The 26,796-nt window shown below is 38.9% G+C and overlaps 1 protein-coding gene across 9 annotated transcripts in view; it reads left to right on the top strand.

Moving 5' to 3' along the window:
• The window catches only part of PRKG1 (protein kinase cGMP-dependent 1), a 1,402,246-nt gene that overhangs the window by 971,912 nt on the left and 403,538 nt on the right, over positions 1–26,796 (top strand). For all 9 annotated transcript variants that reach the window (XM_079899910.1, XM_079899911.1, XM_079899912.1 and 6 more), the window contains one exon: positions 3,194–3,299. In XM_079899910.1, the coding sequence (XP_079756036.1) occupies positions 3,194–3,299 (106 nt within the window). The remainder of the gene's footprint in view (positions 1–3,193; positions 3,300–26,796) is intronic.

A 26,796-nucleotide genomic window follows, 5' to 3' on the forward strand; every position in this document is an offset into this window, starting at 1 on the left:
ATTATACCCAGTGTTTATCAAATAAAAAGCAAGTTTCTTGCGTTGGGGGAAGTTAGAGAAAACAAGACAGGGACTTTTCTCAGAGGGAGTGTAGTACAAACTTATTTGAGGTAATGTAATATAGACAGAGATAATTGACCGTGTTGGTAACATGTGCAAAATGCCAGTAAATGACACAGAAAAAGCTATAGTTGTAAGACAAAAAGGTTGTTTATCAGGAGAGACAAGGGATGGAACCTGGCCTTGAAGTGTGAGCTCAGACTAATAGTGCTGCAGGTAACTTAGTACACACACACACACACACACACACACACACACACACACACACACACACACACACACACACACACACACACACACACACACACACACACAGTTACTGCTGTTACTCCATTGCTGCCTTATTCACTAAGACCCTCCTCCCTTCACTCCTGAATTACTGTGGCCTCTTCCTGGCACTCCTTACTCCTTGTCTGAACCTGTGCGCACAGTGTATCGGAACAGTTTTCCTCACACTGAGCTTTTATCATATTAACTACTGTGCCCTATGGTTTGTACAAAAAGTGTTACTTTGATGGCGCCAGTGTTGGTCCGTGTTCTGCTTGACTCCGGTGTTTCTGAATCCAGTGTGTCCCTCCTAGATTAGTCTTTCTCAGCTATCACTATGATATCTTTCGATTTACGAGATGTAATAGAAGCTTTTATATACTGTTACCAGGAGTATGCACTGTGATGTCTTTCTGCGGGGCAAAGCCTTAAAATGTATATATGCTTTATTTCACCTTGACATTATGCTTTTAATCATGCCTTTGTGCATTTTAAAAATATGTATAATACAACTATTTATTGTTGCTATTTTTAAAATAAAATTTGTTGGCATATCCTAATTGGTCCTTTGGAAGGAGGAGCGTCTATACTGGAAACACCTGGGAACCATTAAAAATGATGAATATAGAAAATACTTTTTTTTCTAGTAAGCATTTAATTTTTTTTGATATCCCCATGGTATATCCTTTAACATTGTGGTTCTTTGTTTTGTTTTGTCTTTTTAAGATCTCTAGTAGTTTTCTGTTGTTCATCAAATTAATCCTTGCTTCCTATGCTGGCTTCCAGGGCCCTGCATCAACCTACTCTCAAACTGTGTAGCAACCTTATAGAAATCTCAACCACTGCAGTCTGTTTTATCCCTGACTGGACTCCCACGGCCCAAACTCACTTCCAGTTGTGCTCTTGTTTATGTACTTTCCCCACTTGACTACCCTTTGTGTCTCTCTTCTCGTTCAACTCCTATCATTTTTTAAAAATAAATTTATTTATTTTATTTATTTTTGGCCGCATTGGGTCTTTGTTGCGGCTTTCTCTAGTTGCGGCGAGCGGGGGCTACTCTTCGTTGCGGTGCACGGGCTCCTCATTGTGGTGGCTTCTCATTGTTGCGGCTTCTCTTGTTGCGGAGCACGGGCTCTAGGCGCGCAGGCTTCAGTAGTTGTGGCATGTGGGCTCAGTAGTTGTAGCTCACAGGCTCTAGAGCACAGGCTCAGTAGTTGTGGCGCACAGGCTTCGTTTCTACGTGGCATGTGGGATCTTCCCGCACCAGGGATTGAACCCGTGTCCCCTGCATTGGCAGGCGGATTCTTAACCACTGCACCACCAGGGAAGTCCTGTTTCGTTTTTAAGGGTCTACTTCTTATGAATCTTGTCCTGATTTTCTCAGTCCTTCGTGGCTATATCATCCAGTTCTATGGTTCGTCTCAAGTAAACAGGTGTTCTGGAAAGCAGCCTGGCTTCAACAGAGGAACTAGAATGTGACTGGAGAATACCTGTGAGATGAGCGTTGTTTTCTGCTGAAGGTTGATTTTTGAAGGCTATTTGGAATGGAGCCTTGCACACACCGGTCCTTGCTGCTTTGTTCTTTTTCTACTTAACCGACCATCTTTGTTCTCCAGTAAAGAGCTGGCCAAGGGAGGAGTCATGTTTTCTTTTTTAGCTTCAAACAATTTTGCAAGGAAAAATTAGGTAAAGTTCAAAGATAAAGGTTTGCTCTAGAGTGCAATATTCCTTTTGTCATCTTTTTCATCTGTTCCTCTGTGGATTACTTCTGGCATCCTCCTGCAAGGCACATACATGGCCTGATTACTCGAGCATTTTCTCCTCTCCCTTATGCCCAAATCTTGATCTATCGCATTCACTGGGCTTAGTCTGAGAACCGAAGAAGAGAGAACTGCATTCGTCCATTTTTGTGTTTGGATCACTAGACTATACCTCAGCCCCATTCACTGGTCCTGCTCAAACCCCTGCACAGCCCTTCTCTACCCCATACTCCATGGGTACTATATATGAATTGTCTTTTTTTAGTTCATGTGCTAATTTAAAATATTTCTATTATGAAAATTTGCAAACATACAAATAGAGAGCATAGTAAAACATGCTTCTTGAATACGCACCACACAGATTCAATTACCAACATTTTTAGTGTACTCTTTTAAAACCCAAGTTTATCTTAATATTTTGTTCTCTTACGCTATAACATCTGTCTTTCTCAAACTTGTTTTTTAGTCATGTGCTTAATAGATCGAATAGTGATCTCTTCTGTGGTATTCAGTTTCAATACTTAATTATTCATTGTCAAAGACAGTGGTATGTGAGAGAAACTAAAATTAAACAAACATAGCTAATATATTGATAACTTCATATGGTAACTTTGGGCACAGGTTACAATTTAATTGTAATTATTATTTCTATTCTATTAAGTTAACCCCTAAACCTGAAAACTAAATTTTCACCTATATTTTTAAAAATTAAAATATGATCGATCATGTGAGTCATTAACCCCATTCTGGTTACTTACCAGGGAGTGTTATTTCTTGTGAACGTCTCTTATTCTTCATCCGATTTCCTTTGTATATGGTCTTGGAATTACTAAATACTTTCAATGTGTTCTTAGACCGTCTCATCCCTTAAGGACATAAGAGCAACAGGAATCTTCCTTATAGACATTAATACTAGTATTGAAAATTATGAACTACATTTTGTCTGTAAGAATACTTCTTAACTAAATAGGATAGCATTATGATATTAGCTTTAAACCAAGGTTAATCACTTTTATTCCACTGAATAACTCCTTGCTTTTGCACATTATAATTCACTGTTGAAATTCTTTAATTTTTTTTCCTATTTTTTTTTTCTTTTTCTGCAGCTCTTGTAAATGTGAAACTCTGGGCCATTGATCGACAATGTTTTCAAACAATAATGATGAGGACAGGACTCATCAAGCATACCGAGTATATGGAATTTTTAAGAAGGTAGGATGCTTTCTTTTCTCCTGAGAGTGTTTTATTGTCTTTTCAACCTTCCTCTGAAACGCAGCCCGGGGAACACTTTTTGCCTTTATCTCAGTCTTATTAGCCTACAAATTTGTGGAAGTACAAGACTTTGCACTGGCTTCTTTCTATTTCTGCTGCCAAATTTCATGATAGGTGGTTAAGTCAGAACTTCAGAGTTTCATCCAACATCCTCTCATAGAGGAGAGCAGCATAGAGGAGAGAAGCAAGTGAGCATTTGCAGGAACAATGACAACAAAAAGGATATTGAGTCCATCTCTAACTGTTGATCAATTAATATATTTACCTCTTCTAAAGCAACCCACAGTATAAGACCGAATCATCTCTGTGTGAGGTTCTATATTAAAGATCAGATGACTAAGATGAAAAGTTCCAAGAAGAAGTTTATTATCCTTTAATCCTGAATTTAATTTCCCAAATTAAATTCATTTTATGTTGCAGTTCTGAGGTATCAAAAGCTTTTCTTTTCCTGATATTATATATTATGATAATAACTCAGTATACCATAGGAATTGGAAAAAAACGCCAGCTTTCGTTTCTTAGGAATATACTGATAGTCACTGAAATTCATTTGTCTCTAGGCTTATTTTATTTTAAAGAGTATATATTATCATTAAAAAGAATATTGACAACTTTGACTTTTTTTGAAAAAGTTATTTTGTATAATTTTTCTTTTGAAACAGAACCATCACTAAATAGTGATGTACAGAGTATGTGAGCTAAATGGGAGTGCAACACCAATTGAGAGTCCATTTTTGAGAGCTAGAATGTTAAACTGGTCTTTTTATTTTATATTTCTGGTGAAGAAATTGTTTAAATGGAGTCAAAAAATCATATTTTGTGTCAGTGATAGAAAAATCTTAATGGATATCTATTGAATTTTCTTAAAGGCAATTTTGCTGTTCCTTACTTGGGTATTTCTTTTGGTTAACTTATTGTTTCTGATTACATTTTTTATTTCCACATAATTTTTTTCTTTATTCCTGGTAAAAGGACAATAAAAATTCAAATATGACATCAGGTGAGACCTATTAAAAAAAATTACTCTATTGGCAAGGTGTTGTTTTTTTTTACTAAAGGTGATTGAATGAAACAGAAGTGGAAATGTGAATTTCTTCTGTTTGAAGATTAGTATAGTTTGCGAGGAAATTAAATTATTCAGGTGCCATCTGTGTATGTTATATATGTATATATATGTTGATATGTGTGCTGATACATAGATGTGTGTATGTGAATGGAGACAGAAAGAGATAAGAGTGAATGTCCATTTTTAAGCCTTTATTAAAGTACAAGTTACTGATTTCTTGTGATGCAGCCCTGACAGAGAAAGATCCCAATTGGTAATCAGTGAAATGCTTGTCTGTGGGACAGAGTTAACTGTTTGTCTCACATACCTAAGAGCTGGGTATTTATGATGCTGGTTTCAGCTTCCATAAGTTAGTTTTCATAAGGAAATGGAATGAGTGCCAACGCTGTCTTTCATGGCTCCAACAAAAACTCTTTATTAGAGGCACAATTTCAGGAAATTGTACATGTCTCTGTGTGTGTGTGTGTGTGTGTGTAATTGATCCTGGATATACTTTTATTTTTGTATTCTCAGAGATGCCCAAATTTATCATCTATTTTGACAATTCAAACCTTAAACAATAAAAGTTGGTTCTCTTAGATTGCGTAAACATTTCTTGTTGGTCAGCTTAGAGCAAGTGGAGTTGAACTGATTTACTAAAAGAGACAGGCACTGACTTTGATGTCACTCTTCATCTGGCCACTCTGTAAAACATCAGGTCCACATCATTTGTGTATATAGTAGTGGGCTGGGAGTCCAGAAAGGTGACAAATGACCACTGTTGCCTGGGGCCAGCTTTAATCTTCCTAAATTATTACTGTGACCAACTGGTTCTCTTTCTACAATGCTCATAGTTCCTGTTGAATTAGTTACAGCATCATTAGCTGGGTATTCAAGGTCCTCCCACAGCCAATGGCAGCCTGCTTTTTCAGCCAGATTTCTTCTCACCCCAGGCAAACCAAATGATTCCATGTGCCCAAGTAGACCTTGTGCTTTTATATAGCACACTGCCTCTGTTGCCTTTTCCCCCACTGTCAATGTTTAAGTCTCTCTCTTCTTTTTATATTCAACTAAAAGCTGCCCTTTCCACAGATACTGATGGTTCTACTGGGAAGCAATCTCTCTCTTCTCTGGAGCTTCATTTCTACCATGTGTGTTATTTTCTACTTTATTATAATCTCACTGCTAAACTTATCTCTACTTTTAAACTACAGACTTTTCGGGACTAGAGCTATTTCTTAAGCATCTTGGTATTCTTCTTTGGCACACAGCTTACCACTTTGTAGACAGGCAGTTTACAGGACAGTAAGTGTGGGATGAGTACGTAATTTGAAGGGCCCACTGGAAAATAAAATTCAGGACTCCTTTTGCAAAAATTGTGAAAAATTTCAAGACACTGGTGGCATAGTATGAAACCAAGTATAGTGATCTTCTAATCTTGGGCCCTGTGCTATTATACTTGTGAAACTAAGAGTGAGTAATCATTCCTCCTTCACTTTCCCAGGTTAATACTTTCTGCCATTTATTTTGCAAGGCTGTTGGAATGACATAATATTCCCCAAGGAAATGTAGATCTTGTCAAAAACTAAGATGACCAAAATTAATTAAACTTCTCTACCATAACTTCAGAATTTTTTATTTCCCTGTTTATTGTTGATTTTAAAATTCTGCTTACTACTCTTACATTACGTAAAAGCTTTAAAAGTTTATATAGTTAAGTCAACCAACTTTTTACTTTATGGTTTCATGTTTAGAAAGACTTACTTTATCATAAAAACATAGACTTAATACTTAAATCCTCTGTAGCAGCCTGTGTGTGTGTGCACGTGCGCTTGTGTGTATGCACATGGCGGGGTGTTTTTCTCTAATATGCTTGCTAAAAACTTTCATCTGAATTTTTCTACTATAGATACATATACTTCATAGTTCGTTAAGGATTTAAGCAATGCGACACAATCAGAAAAATTAAAACTCTAGCAGATGGTATTAGAAATCATCAGAATTCTTCACAGTGAGGGTCTCTGGTACATTGGAATGCCCTCCTAATGGAGGACCTTCAAGGGCAGGGACAGGCTAAAAGAGGAGTGATTCTGTATCACTGCTCATCTCCCCATACCACACTTCACTTTTCTAAATAAGCAGTAAATTTGGAGGGTGAGAAAAGGAGGGGACATATCAGACATGTAAATGCATAGACAAAATGCAAGGATTTTTCTTATCAAAGTCGGTTTTTTTCATTCCAGTGTGTTTACTCATTTTGTAACCACCATTCGTGTGGTCTGGCCTCCTCTTTGCTATTAAACGCCACATCAGACCGTGATTCTGGTCTTTAATCCTATTTAGTTGTTTCTCTTTTGTGCTTAAATTTCACATTCCCTGATGTAAACACATGTTCCTATGCAAGCATAGCAAAACCAAAAAATATGCAAGGGGCAGTGCTGCGAAGCAAGGTACGATTGCTATAGGTCCAGTAGCGATTTTGTGAGATGCATTTTCTATCTTCTTTGACTACTGAAAAATGCTGTTGTTTTGCAGATGGATTCTGAAAAATAACTGCTAGAGTTAACTGCCAGAGTTAATTTGTGTTGCTTTTTTTCTGAGCATATTCTCTGTGCTACTGTTGGCACAGACATCTATACCCGAAGGAGCATTAGAATGCAGTTGTGTGACCACTGGGATATGCTTGAAGGAACTGGGTTTTCTGTTGGCCCAAAACTATGATGATGCTGAACCTCTATTTATCTTAATGCCTCCCTGACAAATCAGAGACACAGCAGGGACTGTTTGGAATTTAAGCTACTCAATCAAGCCTGTCGACCCACAAAAAAACCTTTTCTTGATCCACTAAGGAATCTTTTGGTAAGGCAGATATGCTCGCATCATCATTCTGCATAAAACCTTTCCATGACTACTACTCACTCCTAAGATAAAGTACGTCTTTGGCACCGTCGTCAAAGCCCTGCTTCCTCTGGCTACTGCTGACCTCCCTAGGTTCGTCTCACTCTCCATCTTCTCCTTCCTTGTCTTCTCATTACCTCTTTGCTCTAGTCCCCTGGTGAGCCTTCATTTCCTTATATGCTGTGTTCCCTCGCAATGGAGATCCTCCTAAGACACTCCTCTTCCTTGGAATGGATGCATTTTCTAGGGTGATCTATGGTGTAGCACTCTGGAAATGGTGTGCCATTATGGCAGAAAAAAGAATCTGGTCTCAGACAATTACAGATTTCTGATTTACCTTCCTTAGGTTGAAAGAGAAATTAATAGTATTAGCCACCAAGTTTCATGTTGTATTTTCAATAAATAGCGTTTTAAAGTTTAGGGATTTTGAAGTTCTTTACCTATTTGATTCTCAGCTGACTCTCCAACCATTAAGGTAGTTTTCAGTTTTGGGTTTTTTTTTTTTGTTTTTGTTTTGTTTTTGTGGTACGCGGGGCTCTCACTGTTGTGGGCTCTCCCGTTGCGGAGCACAGGCTCCGGACGCGCAGGCCCAGCGGCCATGGCTCACGGGCCTAGCCGCTCCGCGGCATGTGGGATCTTCCTGGACCGGGGCACGAACCTATGTCCCCTGCATCGCAGGCAGACTCTCAACCACTGCGCCACCAGGGAAGCCCAGTTTTCAGTTTTAAAACTAGCAGTCATGTGGTTTGGCCCTCTTTGGGCAGAAGAGTGGATCTTCTTCAGGGATCTCTGATCAGATCCGTGGAAGCTAATTTATAACAAAGCCCAAAGCTAATGGCTCCCTATGAGGGCCGTAGCAGCATCCACATACAAGGTGTCCAGATGAGGAGTGGACCTTTGGCAAATCATAGAACTATTCGGTTGATTAATCCTTCTGCCCCAGTTTTCTCATTGAGAGCCCTGGTATACATTTTGATGTTGTGTAAAGGTTCCTTATTCTGTATGTCCATTCCTAGGGAGTAAGCCCAAATCTAGTTTGTTATCCCCCCTTATTCTCTAAAACAATAATACTTGTATATACATCTAACATATAATTAAATGTTACTTACATATGCATATTAGAAAAGTAAGTGATTCCTTTAAAAAAAAAGCAATATGACTTTGTTCTAGAAACTTCATGCTATCCTTTGGATATCAGAATGACCTTCACTATGTGGATAATTTCATTTGGGGTTGACTCTGACTTCAGTCTATATCCCAGACCAACCTTCCTGAAATGTCTCTTTAATTGCCTTACATTTCTCTCATCTGGTAGTTTTGACCACACCTGTCACTAGCAGCGGCCTAGCCTACATAATGATGCATCTTCATGTCTGGTCTGATATATCAATAATGATTAAATTTTTGTTTTAGAAAAATCTAAGACAAGATATAGTTTCATCTCTGTGCGCATTTTATAGGTGAAGGAATTGAGTCTCAGAGGCCAAAATAAGTTCACATTCAGTTAGAAACAGAACTTAGAACTCAGGCTTCTGAATTCCCAGTCTGAGTATTCTCCCATACCTGGACTCAAGTTCACAGTTCATTCACAGCTTCTAATGAAGCTCCTCACTGTAGTGAACTTAACATGAGGCTGGGTTAGTGGTATTTTCTTTTTGCCTCTCCACAAAGGTAACATACTTAGATTATTAGTTTGATATTTTATAGGCTTTTTTCTATACTCTATATTTTTACTTTCGGCCTGGGGTAATGAAATTTTTAAATGCCTTGCAAGTTTTTTCTTCTCTGATCCAGTTTAAAAACCCCCCAAATTTCATTTTCTTATAACTCAATCCAACAGGTCACCTTGTTTCTCAGATTTTTATTGTTTATCATATTTATAAAAACATAGGGAGAGATTTAGAGTTCTTTGAGTAGAATACAAACTTGTAAGGGATATGAGAGGTTGCTCATTTCACTAATGAGAGAGCCGAGGCCTAGATTGGTTGTGGGAGTTGCCCAAAGTCACACGGACAATTGGCAGTACAGTTAACCCTTGAACAATGTGCAGGTTAGGGGCACCAACCCCCATGCACTCAAAAATCCGAATATAACTTATAGTCAGCCCTCTGTATCCATGGTTCCTCCGTATCTGCCATTGCACATCCTCAGATTCAACCAACCGTGGATCATGAGGCACTCTAGTGTTTACTATGGAAAACATTTTCATGAAAGTGGACCCATGCAGATCAAATCCCTGCTGTTCCAGGGTTAACTCTATACTGATCCAGCTCTCTGCCCTCAGGTAAAGCTGAAATTCAACTGTCTTTTGTTCAAAACCTCCAGCGTATAACTCAACACGATCTTGACTAAACACATGTTCCAGTGTTTCACAATTCCTCTAGGATATGTTTTAATACTCCTGCTAAGATTGCTGTATTGTCCATAGGAAGAGAAAGTAACTGCTTACAGCTGCCCTTGTAATGTCAGTTTTGAATGACAGATGTGGAGTGGGGTGTGCAAATTTACATTTTTAACAAGTTCTCAGGTGATGCTCATGCTTTTGTTCTGGGGACCGCTCTTGGGCATCCCTGATCTAGGATATAAGATGAAGGTAGAAAATATATTTCAAATATTTTAAATGTTTGTGTGACTTGTTATGAAAAGAGTATTTGTTTAAATTTTGGATTCAGCATCTTATAGGTATGTAATCTTAGGCGAGTTTCTTTAAACAGGCTCTCAGTTTCTACAACCAAAAATAGGGTACCCTCCTACGATGAAGGATTATAATTAGGAATAAACAAAATACGATAATATGAGCAGTTACTGAGTGTGTGCTAAGCAATGTTCAAAACACTTTAGATGTATTAACTTATTTAATCCTCAAGAAAAATCTTTAAAGTAAGTACTAACATTTACATTTTACAGATGAGAAAACTGAGGCCTAAGAGTTAAATAAAGTTCCACTGACTTTGTCCTTGGTGTATCTGGGTTTCTTCCCATTTACTGTAATTTTTTCTCTAATATTGCCCTTTCCCCAAACCTCAGTAATTTTTTCCTTCCTCCCACCCCTGAGGATATGTTCTTAGAAATAAATACTCTGTAATAGCATAAGAGCTGTCACTTTAAATGATGATGAATAAAAGTGATGATGTCTTAGAATTGCTTAGGCTCAGTGATGTTTGGAAATCCACCACCTGTATGTCAGAAGGCACCATTATTACTAAAATGGATATTAAATAACCAAGAACTAAGGGTCACTGTCTTTTGGCATCAGAGGAAAGTGTTTGTGGCTTGAAGCTCCTTTCTACCCTCGCACAGATGGTGGTCTTTAGGCAGGACCTGTCCTTGCTTAGTTAAGCTGAGTTCTGTGAACTTCTTTAAGGAATTGCACTATTCGGGCGTTTATTGATGGAGTATCTTTGGTACACTTTAGTCTGAAGAAATCATGATGCTACTCATGATGCTACTTTTTGGGCACAAATTATGTAAGGGACAACAATATAGTCTAATCAACTTGTTGAGATCACATTTGTGGAAAAGCAAAATCACGATCCCACTTTCCCTAGATTTTATGGGGAGAGATGGCAAAAGAAGGTGCATATGAAAATAGTTTTAGGGATTTTGGACCTTTTTAAAAATTTTTCAAAGGATAAGTGACAGACCTTTTAAGCTCTTAAGCTTTGAGCTTTAATAGAGCTTTTCTAGAAGGTTGTGAAACCCGCATTAGAATTAAGCTCTGCAAAGCTGGCATAGTTTTAATTTGACGGCAAATGATGTGATGAATAAAGAGGTACTTTCTCACACCATTTTCAAGTTGGCCTGCTTACAGCCCATTTCATGGTAGCAGATCCATTCTCATTAAAGGTGACACAGGAGCAGATAAATGTAAGTGGCCATTAATTTCATGTTGTCATCTAGCATTTGCACAAGTGTCTCCATATTGATCCTTTTTAAAAAGAACATGTAATCTGATATTTGCATAATGATATAGTGATTAAAATTATTCATCTACAATGTTTACATATAGGCATACTCACCTCCACATGTGTGAATTCCTTCTAATTCTTGCAAATGATTAATAAGACATCTGATTTATGGTATTTGTGGCTAAAATTGTCCATTTAAGTCAAGTAATGAGTCTTATACAGACAAGTACTGTTTGGCTCTGAAGAAGACAAGGCCCCAACTAAGGGACTTAGTACATTGATTCATTATGCTGCTCGTCCTGAGGCTAAGCTTGAAAGGATGTGTCCCTTTGGGGATTGTAGGCTGACTTTCCTCCATCATGTTCCTAGGATAGTTTCTCAACACTGGGGTTTAAAAAACTAAAGCCGTGTGATAAAGCAGTTTAATATTCCCTCATTTTATTGCTGTAGTTTTGATCCTTATAAATCATTTCTGTAGTGAGGCTTCTGTATTTTTTATTGAAGTATAGTTGATTTACAATACTATATTAGAGGCTTATTTCATTTCTGTATATTTCATGCTGAGCCTACTTACTGTCCTATCTTTTTAAAATGTTTTGTATGCCAATGATTGGTGCATCTGGGACGGAGTTGTTTTCCATCAGGAGAATTGTTCCGTAATGAACAAGTTCAGAAGGAATCCATGAGCTTTTAGGGAAACTAAGAACGGGGAGCTCCTTGGATCCCGGCAACCTAGATTTCTCCACTAGATGTAGAAATCTGCTTCCCCACAGCTGGAGAGACATCTGAGAATCTGGAGTGTGGATGAGGAAACTGTTGAGGGACAAAGTAAACATCCGGGTGATTTAGACAAAGTACGTGTCTCAGCTTGTACGTTTTATCTGTCCTGGGAAGAGGAGAGTACATCAGTTTGTTTAGAAAAAGCCTGAATAAGGAGAAATATGACTCATAGTTTCTGTTTCTAGGGGGTGTGTGTGTGTGTGTGTGTGTGTGGTTTTTTTTTTTTTGGCTTGGAATAAAGTTATTCATAATTTATTTACCAATATGACTTTACCAAGGTGACCTCTTAAGCTTAGAATCTGGCTGTTAAGCAGAAAGGGTATCTCCAAACCAGACAGTCCTGCTTTTCTGCTTTGCCTCGGGTGTAGGGAAAGTGCACTGGAATAGGAAGCCATGAGAGGCAGCAGCTGGCATGATGTCTGGTAACAGAAAGACGGGCTGGGTTCTGATCACTCCCCCACAGTGAGAGTTTTCAGAGCAGTGAAGGAGACAAGGGAGGAAACAAGAACAAAACAGCCCACACCTGCTACTTTATACACATTATCTCACGTACCTTTGACGGGATTCTTTGAGGGAGTTGGCGTTATTCCCACTTTATTGAGGAGGCAACTGGAGTTATGAAAATGGCAAGCTTTCCCACCATCACACAGCTGGATTCAAAACCAGACCCGGTCCCAAAGTCCTTGTTCTCTTGATCACATCAGGCCAGCTTCCTGAAAATGGATAATGTCAGAAGATCAATAGATGAGTATTTATTATTTTTTTATATATAGAAGAAAAGTGCCAATTGGTGAACATTAAAAAAAGTCACAAGGATAAATAATGACAAAATTTATTTGGAAATTCATTTCTTGATGCATTTCAACCATTGAAAAAAATTCCTAACATTAATTTGTGTGTAATAATCTATCCATATATGAAAGGAATCGTGAGGTTTTTTTTTTAATAGGATTTACTTTTTTTTTTAATTAATTAATTTATTTAGGGCTGTGTTGGGTCTTCGTTTCTGTGCGAGGGCTTTCTCTAGTTGTGGCAAGTGGGGGCCACTCTTCAGCCCGGTGCGCAGGCCTCTCACTATCGCGGCCCCTCTTGTTGTGGAGCACAGGCTACAGACGCGCAGGCTCAGTAGTTGTGGCTCACGGGCCTAGTTGCTCTGCGGCATGTGGGAGCTTCCCAGACCAGGACTCGAACCCGTGTCCCCTGCATTAGCAGGCAGATTCTCAACCACTGCACCACCAAGGAAGCCCCAATTGTGAGGTTTTGAAGAGTTATTTAAAAACAGAGGGGAGAGGATATTTTTTCTTTGAAATCTCCTGATAAGCATAGTATTTTAAAATTTGTATGTATACAACAAATGATAGAATATTTATGTCAGCCTAGGATTCCAATTAAGCAGTGTAACTTCAGTTATTCTATAAATACATAGGGTTTAAAATTATTCAGTACTTTGAAGAAATTCTGTTTTCTCAGTTGACTGGATGGGGTCCAATGGGTAAACATTGCATTCCATGTTTGGAAAAAACTCCTTAAGTCCTCTGGTCTGTTGTGCAAACAGATAAATTAAAGTTGCCTCAGAGGATGGACTTGTTTGTTTTATTTTTTGAAAGAAATTAATTCCATGAGTAAATTTAACACAGACAAGGCCAAGATTTAAGGCAATACAAGGAACATATTAAAATTCAAGGACTTTAGTTGCAGAGAATTCTGAATTCTTACAAATTTCATCTCTCTTTTGCTCATATGCACTCTGAACTCTGTATACTTATAAGTAGCATTGTTTGCTGAAATTATGTCCTGGTGTTAGAGACAGGGGAGTTACAGGGAATGAGAGATTTTTGCTGTTATTGTTAATCTATGTTCCAATATCACCTGGATAAAAATATGAAAAGATACTATAAGACTATCCAAAAGATAAGTCTGCAAAGTAGCTAAACCCTAACGAGCAAGAAGTTACTGACTGGTCTTTTAGTAAAGTTAGTGAATATTATTCTAAATGACGTTAAGCCAACCTTCCTTCCTCCTTCCCTTCCTCCTTCCTTTTCTTCCTCTTCCCTTTCTTCTTTGCTTCCCACCTTTCTCCTATTCTTCCTCTCCTCCTCCTCGTCTTTTCCCCTCAATAGATAAATGCATTTAGATGTAGAAGCAGTCAGTAGCTTCTTACGGGTAAAGTTTTGGTACAAACGACATGTGATCAAAAGGGTGGATTAAAACCAATATATTCTGCTATGTTAAAAATATTAAATTCATATTTTAAGTACTTTCAGACACAATACAAAAGGTGAAGAGTGTGCTAAGTATTTAGTAGTAATGATAGGACCACCTGGCAAAATGAAGAATTCTATATTGGATGTATAGAATTAGCCCAAATGAGGTTTAGTTTAAGGATGTATTGTCTCCCTAATGACAGTTCACTCAGTCTTCACTCTTGTTTTTTTTTTTGGCGGTACGCAGGCCTCTCACTGTTGTGGCCTCTCCTGTTGCAGAGCGCAGGCTCAGCGGCCATGGCTCACGGGCCTAGCTGCTCTGCGGCATTTAGGGATCTTCCCGGACCAGGGCACGAACCCATGTCCCCTGCATCGGCAGGCGGACTCTCAACCACTCCGCCACCAGGGAAGCCCTCAGTCGTCACTCTTGATGACTTAAACTCTGATTCTCAGAATTCTAATAGCTAGTTAATTAGGCTCTCTAGCACTAAACTATTTTTACTTCAATTTGAAGCTCTCTAATAAGACGGGAGATCCTGTTTGAGTAAAAAAAAAAAAAAAAAAAATCAAGCTTTTTAGAAAAGAGAAATTTTCTATCACTAATATTCTTTTTTTTAACATCTTTATTAGAGTATAATTGCTTTACAGTGGTGTGTTAGTTTCTGCTTTATAACAAAGTGGATCAGTTATACATATACATATGTCCCCATATCTCTTACCTCCTGCATCTCCCTCCCTCCCACCCTCCCTATCTCACCCCTCTAGGTGGTCACAAAGCACCAAGCTGATCTCCCTGTGCTATGCGGCTGCTTCCCACTAGCTTTCTATTTTATGTTTGGTAGTGTATATATGTCCATGCCACTCTCTCACTTTGTCCCAGCTTACCCTTCCCCCTCCCCATATCCTCAAGTCCATTCTCTAGTAGGTCTGCATCTTTATTCCCGTCTTGCCCCTAGGTTCTTCTGACCATTTTATTTTCTTTTTTTTAGATTCCATATATAAGTGTTAGCATACAGTATTTGTTTTTCTCTTTCTGACTTACTTCACTTTGTATGACAGTCTCTAGGTCCATCCGCCTCACTACAAATAACTCAGTTTCATTCCCTTTTATGGTTGAGTAATATTCCATTATATATATGTGCCACATCTTCTTTATCCATTCTACTGTCGATGGACACTTAGGTTGCTTCCATGTCCTGGCTATTGTAAATAGAGCTGCAATGAACATTGTGGTACATGACTCTTTTTTGAGTTATGGTTTTCTCGGTATATGCACAGTAGTGGGATTGCTGGGTCATATGGTAGTTCTATTTTTAGTTTTTTAAGGAAGCTCCATACTGTTCTCCATAGTGGCTGTATCAATTTACATTCCTACCAACAGTGCAACAGGGTTCCCTTTTCTCCACACCCTCTCCAGCATTTATTGTTTATAGATTTTTTGATGATGGCCATTCTGACCAGTGTGAGATGATATCTCATTGTAGTTTTGATTTGCATTTCTCTGATTAATGATGTTGAGCATTCTTTCATGTGTTTGTTGGCAATCTGTATATCTTCTTTGTAGAAATGTCTGTGTAGATCTTCTGCCCTCTTTTGGATTGGGTTGTTTGTTTTTTTGATATTGAGCTGCATGAGTTGCTTGTATGTTTTGGAGATTAATCCTTTGTCAGTTGCTTCATTTGCAAATATTTTCTTCTATTCTGAGAGCTGTCTTTTTGTCTTGCATATGGTTTACTTTGCTGTGCAAAAGCTTTTAAGTTTCATTAGGTCCCATTTGTTTGTTTTTATTTCCATTTCTCTAGGAGGTGGGTCAAAAAGGATCTTGCTGTGATTTATGTCATAGAGTGTTCTGCCTATGTTTTCCTCTAAGAATTTGATGGTGTCTGGGCTTACATTTAGGTCTTTAATCCATTTTGAGTTTTTGTGTATGGTGTTAGGGAGTGTTCTAATTTCATTCTTTTACATGTACCTGTCCAGTTTTCCCAGCACCACTTATTGAAGAGGCTGTGTTTTCTCCATTGTATATTCTTGCCTCCTTTATCAAAGGTAAGGTGACCATATGTGTGTGGGTTTATCTCTGGGCTTTCTATCCTGTTCCATTGATCTATATTTCTGTTTTTGTGCCAGTACCATACTGTCTTGATGACTGTAGCTTTGTAGTATAGTCTGAAGTCAGGGAGCCTGATTCCTCCAGCTCCGTTTTTCTTTCTCAAGATTGCTTTGGCTAGTCGGGGTCTTTTGTGTTTCCATACAAATTGTGAATTTTTTTGTCCTAGTTCTGTGAAAAATGCCAGTGGTAGTTTGATAGGGATTGCATTGAATCTGTAGATTGCTTTGGGTAGTAGAGTCATTTTCAGAGTGTTGATTCTTTCAATCCAAGAACATGGTATATCTCTCCATCTATTTGTATCATCTTTAATTTCTTTCATCAGTGTCTTACAATTTTCTGCATACAGGTCTTCTGTCTCCTTAGGTTTATTCCTAGATATTTTATTCTTTTCATTGCAGTGGTAAATGGAAGTGTTAATTTCACTTTCAGATTTTTCATCATTAGTGTATAAGAATGCAAGAGATTTCTGTGCATTAATTTTGTATCCTGCTACTTTACCAAATTCATTGATTAGCTCTAATAGTTTTCTAGTAGCATCTTTAGGATTCTTTATGTATAGTATCATGTCATATGAAAACAGTGACAGCTTTACTTCTTCTTTTCCAACTTGGATTCCTTTTGTTTCTTCTTCTTCTCTGATTGCTGTGGCAATCAGGATGGGACAGGGGTTAAAGGAGCAGCCGATTGGGGGCTCTGGCTCACTGAGGCCGGGGGGAGGGAGGGGTATGGATGTGGGTTGAGCCTGTGGTGGCAGAGGCCCGCTTGACGTCGCGCCAGCCTGAGGCGCGCCGTGCATTCTCCCGGGGACGTTGTCCCCAGATCCCGGGACCCTGGCAGTGGCGGGCTGCACAGGCTCCCGGGAGGGGAGGTGTGGATAGTGGCCTGTGCTCACACACAGGCTTCTTGGTGGCTGTGGCAGCAGCCTTAGCATCTCATGCCCGTATCTGGGGACCGTGCTGATAGACGAGGCTCACGCCCGTCTCTGGAGCTCCTTTAAGCAGCGCACTTAATCCCCTCTCCTCGCGCACCAGGAAACAGAGGCAAGAAAAAGTCTCTTGCCTCTTCGGCAGCTCCGGACTTTTTCCCCCGCACTCCCTCCCGGCTAGCTGTGTAGCATTAGCCCCCTTTAGGTCTGTTCACGCACCCAAGCGCCGTCCTCTCCCTGGGATCCGCCTGAAGCCCGAGCCTCAGCTCCCAGCCCCGCCCACCCTGGCAGGGGAGCAGACAAGCCTCTCGGGCCGCTGAGTGGTGGTCGGCACCGATGCTCTGTGCAGGAATCACTCCACTTTGCCCCCCGCATCCCTGTGGCTGCGCTCTCCTCCGTGGCTCCGAAGCTCCCCTGCTCTGCCACCCGCAGTCTCTGCCCGCGAAGGGACTTCTAGTGTGTGGAACCCCTTCCTCCTTCACAGCTCCCTCCCACTGGTACAGGTTCCGTCCCTATTCTTTTGTCTCTGTTTTTTCTTTTTTCTTTTGCCCTACCCAGGTACGTGGGGAGTTTTCTTGCCTTTTGGGAGGTCTGAGGTCTTCTGCCAGCGTTCAGTAGGTGTTCTGTAGGAGTTGTTCCACATGTGGATGTATTTCTGATGTATTTGTGGGGAGGAAGGTGATCTCCGCGTCTTACTCTTCTGGCATCTTGAAGCTTCTCCCACTAATAATTATTCCTCATAGCTCTGGTTAAATTGCTCTGGCATCTCAAAGTACATGATTAACTTCTTTAAATAGTTTTTTTTTGATATAAACTTAACAAAAACCTGATTATATTTTTGCATACTTTTCTCTCTTCCAAGTAAACAGAGGATTCCTTTCAGAAGATTTTATAAATTGTCAATAAAGAAATAAAGTGAAAATGCCTTTTTATTTTTAGATTAATGCCCTAACCTAAGATGAAAACTTAATTTCCTCCTTTGGACATATAAGGACCCTTTGGAAAGACCCTAGCCCACTCCAAATGTAGTGGACTTAAGAACTAGGACATCTTACTCTTCCTTTTCTGAAAAGTGGCAAACTTTATTCATACTTAAGGTTCTTAGGCTCAAATTTAGACAGAATTATTCAAAGCAGATTTTAGAATTAACAAATATACTATAGAGTTAGACCTGGAGTACTTCAGGACTCTGTGGCTGATATTATTTTTCTGATCTTTTTGTCTGAGCCACATGTTTGATCTCACTTATTCAAGCTCTAGGTGTTTACTCTGTGGAAATCCCAGCATCCATAAGTCCCTTCAATACTAGCTTTGTCATCTTGTTTCACCAACCTGCCTATATCCCTGTTTCACCAACCTGCCTATGTCCCTGTCCTGGTGTCGCCTGGCTCGTCTGTTGCTGCCATCAACACCCATTAATTTGGTCTCTCCGGAATTAGTTGAAGTTGAGCGCAATATAGTAAACAGGTAGTGTTTTGGGATGACAGAAAAAACAGTATGGTCTAGGGGAGTAAGTGGGCCTGAGGTTGAAATGGGATGTTGATGAAGGAGCCGAATGCAAACCAGGGAAATAAGTCAGTAATCCCAGCACACAGGGACAGATCTGGAGTTTATGTGAAACTGAAGGTCTGTGCTTAGGACAGAATCAGTGAATGAACCACATTGGAATATCATTTTAGCTAAAGATTTTGATACACCAGGAAAAAGCCATAACTTGGGGAGAGCTGAAGTTGAGAATTCATAAGCACTGAGAATTAAAGGCATCATAATCATGAAAATTGAGGCATAGGAGATAGCTTTATATGGATTTCAAATACCTTTTAAAAATATAGCTTTTCTAAATTATTTCATTTTAACTGTTATACATTAATAAAATAAAGCATATTTTATAAAAATTCTAAAAAATGAGAGAAAATTGTTACTTTCCAAAAAGATACCTGCTGTCAGCATTTGAGGATTTTAGTTATAATTTTCTACTCATGTGAAAGTTTTACCTAACTGTGCTCATGATGTGTACACAGTTTTTAATGTTGTTAATGTAACATTACATCTTTCCATGTTATTTAATATTAAATCTTTCCATACTCTTCTTTGCCATCATATGCTGTCAACCATTGACTTCTCTACTTGAGATTAAAGGACTCTTAGTTCTGGGCTTCCCTGGTGGTGCAGTGGTTAAGAATCCGCCTGCCAATGCAGGGGACACAGGTTTGAGCCCTGGTCAAGGAAGATCCCACATGCCACGGAGCAACTAAGCCCATGCGCCACAACTACTGAGCCTGCGCTCTAGAGCCTGCGTGCCACAACTACTGAAGCCTGAGTGCCTAGAGCCAGTGCTCTGCAACAAGAGAAGCCACTGCAATGAGAAACCCGCGCACGGCAACGAAGCGTCGCCCCCGCTCACCACAACTAGAGAAAGCCCACGTGCAGCAATGAAGACCCAATGCAGCCAAAAATAAAAACAAATAAATAAATAAACTTAAGAGAGAGAAAAAAAAAGGACTCCTGGTTCTGCGAGACCAGGGGATAGGGTAGATGTAATAAGAAAGAGACTTAGAATGGAGGTAACGCAACTTCAACCTACTGATGTGCGCTTGCTGTGAATTCCGAGCACGTACTAATCATACTGTCCTAGGACAGTGGAGAATGGTTAGTGTCAGGAAAAGATCCTGGAGAGGAGTGAGACTGATACGCAGCTTTAAAAAGGAAAGCTTGTGGGTTGGTCTTAAACGTTCTTTTCATGTTGGGTTTTCAGATGCATAAAGGTTTTCACAGATCCTCTATTTTGATAGGAGAAAAAATTAAGTTAGACACTTCCTAATTTGGGTATAACATTTAAAAAGCATTTTTTATTGCAGTATACCATATGTACTATAATGTGCACAAATCTTAAGAGTATAAATCAGTGCATGCTTATCTATTTATATGCCCATGTAACCAAGATCAAGTTACAGTATGTTTTCAGGTCCTTGGTATGTGGGCCTCTCACTGTTGTGGCCTCTCCTGCTGCGGAGCACAGGCTCCGGACGCACAGGCTCAACGGCCATGGCTCACGGGCCCAGCCGCCCCGCGGCATGTGGGATCTTCCCGGACCGGGGCACGAACCTGTGTCCCCTGCATCTGCAGGCGGACTCTCAACCACTGTGCCACTAGGGAAGCCCTTCAGGTCCTTGAAAGGCTCTTCTGTGCCACTTGCCAGTTAATCTCCTCTGTCAAAGATGACCATTCCGAGCTCGACCATCATTGATTAGTTTTGCCTGTCTTTCGCCTTTTTATTGGAATCATATAGTACGTACTCTTCTGTGGCTGGCTTTTTTTGCTTAACATTATGTCTGAGAGAGCCATCTCTTCTGTTGTGTATATCAGTAGTTCATTCCATTTTTATTGCTCTGTATAAATATGCCACAATTTGTCCATTTTAATGACAATGGTCATTTGAGTTCTTTCCAGTTTTGAACTTTTGTAAATAAAGCTACTGGAAGCTTTCTTTTTTTTTCTGAAAGCTTTCTTGACCACAGACACCAAAAGTGTCTTTTGGTGAGTAAATGCCTTCATTTCTCATGAGTGTATTCCTTGGGATAAAATTTCTGAGCCATAGAGAAGGCATATATTTAACTTTTACAGATAGTGCCATATAATTCTCTAAACTGGTTGAGTCAATTTATACTCCCACCAACAATAAGAAGGTGTATTCCAGATCCTTGCCAACGTTTCATATTTAATTTTTTTTCAAATTTTATTTGGCTAGGGCCACAACAGTGAGAGGCCCGTGTACCAAAAAAAAAAAAAAATTGTATTTGGCTAAAACATTTTAATAAACTAGAATATCAGCCTCCAAATCATTTTGAGTGCATATCTTAACATTTTTTAGCATACTGCCATACACACACACACGCACGCACGCACACACACACACATAGTATACATCCCTTTATAAATGAAATACAGGTACTTCTGAACTAAAGCATACAGAAAATAAAATTTTTGGAAGGTGAAATTAAAATAAATAGAATTAGTAATATTCCTTTCATCAGCCTCATCGACTGTTGCACAGTTTTTGCAAGAAGACCTGCGATGTAAGGATCATAATGAAATCAGTGATTGCAGATGGAATGACTCTACTATCTTGCACAAAAAACCTGTCCCTGGGTTCCCTGGGTACTACCAGTTTCTCCTGGTCTAGCTTTAGAGGACAAACTAAACTAGATTAGACTGAAGTTTTCCTAGGTCTAGGATCAAAATATAGAAAAGATTTTGGGGGCTGATGGTTGTGAGTCATTCCAGTGTAGCCGGCCTCTCGTGTCTTCTCTGGTGCTGTGCGTCAAGCTAGTGTACCCTCCCCAGAGGACGACTTTAAGGCATGCGTGCGCGCCTGGATTGTAGACCATTTTTTTGTCTCATGTTTACTTTGCTTGTAGTTGATTTTTCCTTTGCTACTGGTGGTCCTTCTTAACTGGTGGTTCTCAAAGTATGCTATGGGTATCCCTGGGTATCCCTGACACTCTAGGGGGATCCATGAGGTCAAAACTGTTTTCCTAAAAGTATTTTCCTGGGCTTCCCTGGTGGCGCAGTGGTTGGGAATCTGCCTGTCAGATTTGAGCCCTGGTCTAGGAAGATCCCACATGCTGCGGAGCGACTAAGCTCGTGCACCACAACTACTGTGCCTGCCCTCTAGAGCCCGTGAAGCCCATACGCCTAGAGCCCGTGGTACACAACAAGAGAAGCCACTGCAATGAGAAGCCCATGCACTGCAGAGGAGAGTAGCCCCCGCTTGCTGCAGCTAGAGACAGTCCGAGCACAGCCACGAAGACCCAGCACAGCCAGAAATGAATAAATTAAATAATTTTTTAAAAACCCTATTTTCCTAATTATACTAAGGTGTTATTTACTTTTTTCATTCTCATTCTCTCACAAGGGTACAGTGGGGTTTTCCAGAGGCAAAAATAGCTAATGGAATATATGCTGATATATTTTTGTGTTAGAATTTTTAAAAAGATTTTATGATCTAATATGGTAAATATAGTTATAACCCATACAAACAAAAATTCTTTGGAGTCTTTAGTAATTTTTAAAAGTTGTAAAGGGGGCTTGAGATCAAAAACATTGAGAACCACTCTTTTAAATTAAAACCAGATAAAATGGGGACAAAAACTCTAGACTTTATTAGAAATATCCTTTCTAGTACTAGCATATGAAAATAAAATATGTTATCTTAAGGAGAAAGGCTAGTACCAAAGCCTCACTAAAAGATGAAATGTATTTTTCACTCTTAGTAAAGTTATTAAGAGGGTGATTGTTATGGGGAAGAAAATTTTTTTTTCAGTTTTCTATAGCTTTGTAGTGTATTTCAGATAAAAGTGGGCTTATGTCTTTCACTGCACTTATAGGTTAATATTCTTTTTTAAGATTTGGAAACTTTTGAACAGATAGTAGTTTTCTGGTGGATAGATCCATGCTTATAGAAAAGAAATGGGAATTTATTAAACAATAAATTCTATCATTTCTTCTGTATAATATGCAGGCTGAAACTAACATCAATGGAATCACCTTCGAATACAAAATGATAACCTTGAACAAGTAGCTAATTTCAAACCCAGACATCTAGTTTTTTAATAAATTTATATATTTTATTTTTGGCCACATTGGGTCTTCGTTGCTGCGCGCAGGCTTTTCTCTGGTTGCAGAGAGTGGGACTACTCTTCGTTGTGGTGCACAGGCGTCTCATTGCAGTGGCTTCTCTTGTTGTGGCGCACGGGCTTCAGTAGTTGTGGCACACGGGCTCAGTAGTTTTGGCTCAAGGGCTCTAGAGAGCAGGCTTAGTAGTTGTGGCGCAAGGGCTTAGTTGCTCTGCGGCATGTGGGATCTTCCCGGACAAGGGCTTGAACCTATGTCCCCTGCATTGGCAGGCATATTCTTAACTACTGTGCCACCAAGGAAGCCCAGCTAGTTCTAACATAAGCCATGAGGCTTCCAGATTTTCTCAGTAGAAGGTCCTTTCTCCTGTCTTCATATCCAATATATAAAATTTGAGTGTATCTCTCTACAGTATCAGTTCTTGGCACTTCTGACACATGTCATAGAATCCATCCATGAATTTACTTTATCTAGAAATTGTTGAATGTTTCCTGAAACATTTTGTTGGAGAGAGACTGGTTAGGCCTCAGTGTTGGTTATTCTTTGTGTTCTAAATTCTGTCTTGAAATAGTTACAGCATGTTTGGGCTATGTTAGCGTTACATAGAAATGTTACAATGCTTTAACTATCCCTTCTCTAATTTTTATAAGGATTGCATTCAGAGAAATTGTTGGTTATATTATCCAGAATTTTTTTATCCCTGTGATAAATTCCCTAGAAGATTCAGTACTGTGTCAGCATTTGTCATGTCTCCAGGTGAACATGAATACTTTATTCAGATATTGAGAACTACCTTTCCATTATTTCCTTGGTTGAGAGAAATTAAGTTCTAAATCTAATGTTCAATTAGAGTAAATTTAATGCCAGAAGTCCTGTTTGCATTTTTTCGCCCCTGAAAAATTTGATTTTGATATTTCAGATTTTCTTTCTCTAGTTTTATTTGAGATTTTAAATTGTTCCCTGTCTTTTGTGGATATAGGCATAGCTTAAATCAAATATATAAGTAAATGTTCATATCAGTGCATTCGTGTGTAACATGATTGTGAATGTCAAGGTGTTTCAACATTTGGAATTATTTGTGTTGCAGTTTTAGTTTGGAAAGAAGATTTTTTCTCAAGTCTTGGGAACTTTATACTGTATAGTAACATAAATTTTCCTCATTAATGGTTTTCAGTCTTTCCTTTTCACTCCAGCCCACAAAAGATGGCTGACTTTGATTTTTAAGCATAGGTTGCTATAGCCATGATCTCGGTTATTAATGTTGTAAATAGCTAGGTGTGAGTGGGGGACATAGACCCACATTTTTTGTATGGCATAGAAATTAATGAGGCAAAGTAAACACAGACCAACTAGGTGGTTTTAGGTTTTGTAAATCGAGTTACACCTGCATGATTTTTGTCGTATTCAGTTTCTGCCATGCTCTCTCCCCCTCTCTGTTGTTCAGTCTTTGATAATCAGAGGAGTAATAAGGCAAGACCAAAAAGACTTTAAACATTTTAAAACAAATGCATTAAGAAAAAAATACAGTTTTGTTCTAACCAGACAAGAAAACCAAGATGGAATTTAACATTGAATTTTCACTGAGGAACTGAGATAAGAGCATTTCAGAAAAAGGGACAGCCTAAGCAAAAGAACAGAATTGGAAAAATTGAGACAGTTGATGATGTCTTTAGGGCGTCAGCCTGTGGTCTGCTCTGCCCTTCTCCCTTGTCTGCAATGGCTGCCTGACCAATTTCTCCCCACCCCCAGCCTGCCAAATTCCTACTCTAATGTTTCTCCCTGGAAATTTCAAAGTGAGTCATCTGATCTTAATTTGGTAGGTGATAGGAAAAGATTAAAAGTTTTTGAGCGGGTGTCAGGGTTTTAGCTATGCATTCTTAAAATTAGTCTAGAAGGAGTGTGTAGGAAGGGTTGAAGTGTGGAGAAAACAGGAGACAAAGGAGGGGATGATCCATCATCAAGGCTCAAAACTGTCCCATTTTTGAAATCTCAAGATTGAAATCCCCAAGTCTGACCCTCATTTGTGATTTCCCAGCATTTGGATGAAGAATGAGAAATAAGAGAGGAAAGAAGAAGCGGGTGGTTTCCATGAACTCAAGACAGTAAGCTTGAAAACAGATGCCCTTTCAAGGGTACAATTCTAGAAGTGTAGTAAAGGGTGGGTAATGAGGGAAAGCTGTGTTTTTAGGAGCAATCATGAATTCTCCATCTCATCATCTCTTTCTTGGATGAGTTTACCAAGCTAACAGTTGGAGAAAATGCAATAGACACCATGGATTAGCCCGTGGTGGTGCATTTAACATCTGTGATGTTGTAGGTAAGATGGAACAATTTAGGCCAAGTATGAAGATAGTCCCGTAGCACACCACTCTAAATGCAGCTTTTAAAAATTCCAACAAGAGAGAGTAATAGCTTCCTATAATAAACCAATATAATATTCCCTGGCCCCTACCCCATGTGTAAATTCTTAAGATTCTGTTTTAATAAAATATGTGGCAAAAGAAGAAGATTCATTGAACTGTTCCCTCTGGGAACCAAGAGTCTTTCAACTAAATGCAGCTAGTTCTGCAGGCGTTTGTAGAAGTGCTGATGAAGGTTCAGCTCACAGCAAAAACTTTCAATTTTAGTAGTTTTCTTTGTACCTAGGCCTTCAAAAATGACCTAAAACCAAGACCCATTAAATGTTCATATCAGCTGGATGAACTCCCAGGCCTTTCTCATTTGGAAAATGGTGATTGCTACATAAAATAAATGTCCATGAGTGGCTTCCGTGTCACTGGGAAAGGGATTCCTTCTAGAAAAATGGAACCAAGAGAGCCAGGGTCCTTGCTTCCCAGGAAGAGAACAAAGAGGAAGAAAGGAAGGTGTTCTTTAATACTCTCCACCTGTTACTAATCATCAAAAAGAGAAATTGGGGTATTTATGAAGTCACTTTCATCTTATTAAAACATACTAAAATGGATAGGATGAAAAAGAATTCCATTCTTTCTATTGCTTGCAAGAAAAGTTTAATTGAACAAACTTGCAGTAACAAGTTTAGCTTCCCCCGAGGAGAAAATAAAACACAACAGTGGTGTTTGAGAGACAGCATCTATATGGTACAGTCCATTAACACTAAGGGAAATAATTAGTTTTTTTAGTGATGACTGATGAATTATTTTAACTTATTTATAAACATTAAGGCTACATCAATAAAGCAGAATTTTCTAAAATATTCAAGGCAAAGAAAAACAAAATCCTATTCATTGATTATCTCAGCATTCAGATTTTTGCCCTAATTATTTAATTTCCTTGATTCTGTAGAACTATTTCCATACGTACTCACCAACTGACAAGATTCTCAAATAAATAACACAAAAATTATGAAAAATCCTTGCAAGATTAAATATCATTTATTCCTGCAGTATTTTTGGCTAAATTTCATTCATAAAGAGAGTTAAGTTGAATATAACATCTGACTTTCATAAACATTAATCAGAGCTAAATATCAGTAATAACTCGCTTAAGCTTTTGGACCTGGAGTTGTTCTGTGAAACGTGATTGTCTTATTTGAGGATCATTTAGTGGAGAAAAGATAATACTATGTTTTTGATACTCTTAATTGCTAGAGGTAATGATTCACTAAATTTCGTCTTGGGCTTATTAACACATGGGTCTGTATGCATTTCATCACTGAACTGCAGTGACTAATATTCCTAGAGAACTACAATTGAAGACGCCATATTAAGACATAAAGGGAGGCCACGATGATTCTGCATAAGTAGTTATATATTTTTTAAAATATATTACTTTATTTTTCACTGCCGTATTATTTACTTTCTAGCTGGAAAAGTACCATCTATGGAATAAGACTGCTTCTCATAACTTCTTGTTTTTTGAACACTGAACTTTTCCATTTTCCTTCTAATTTCTGGAAGAAAGTTTGGAATCAAA

The sequence above is a fragment of the Stenella coeruleoalba genome (assembly GCF_951394435.1).
Source record: "Stenella coeruleoalba genome assembly, chromosome: 16".
Taxonomy (NCBI): domain Eukaryota; kingdom Metazoa; phylum Chordata; class Mammalia; order Artiodactyla; family Delphinidae; genus Stenella; species Stenella coeruleoalba.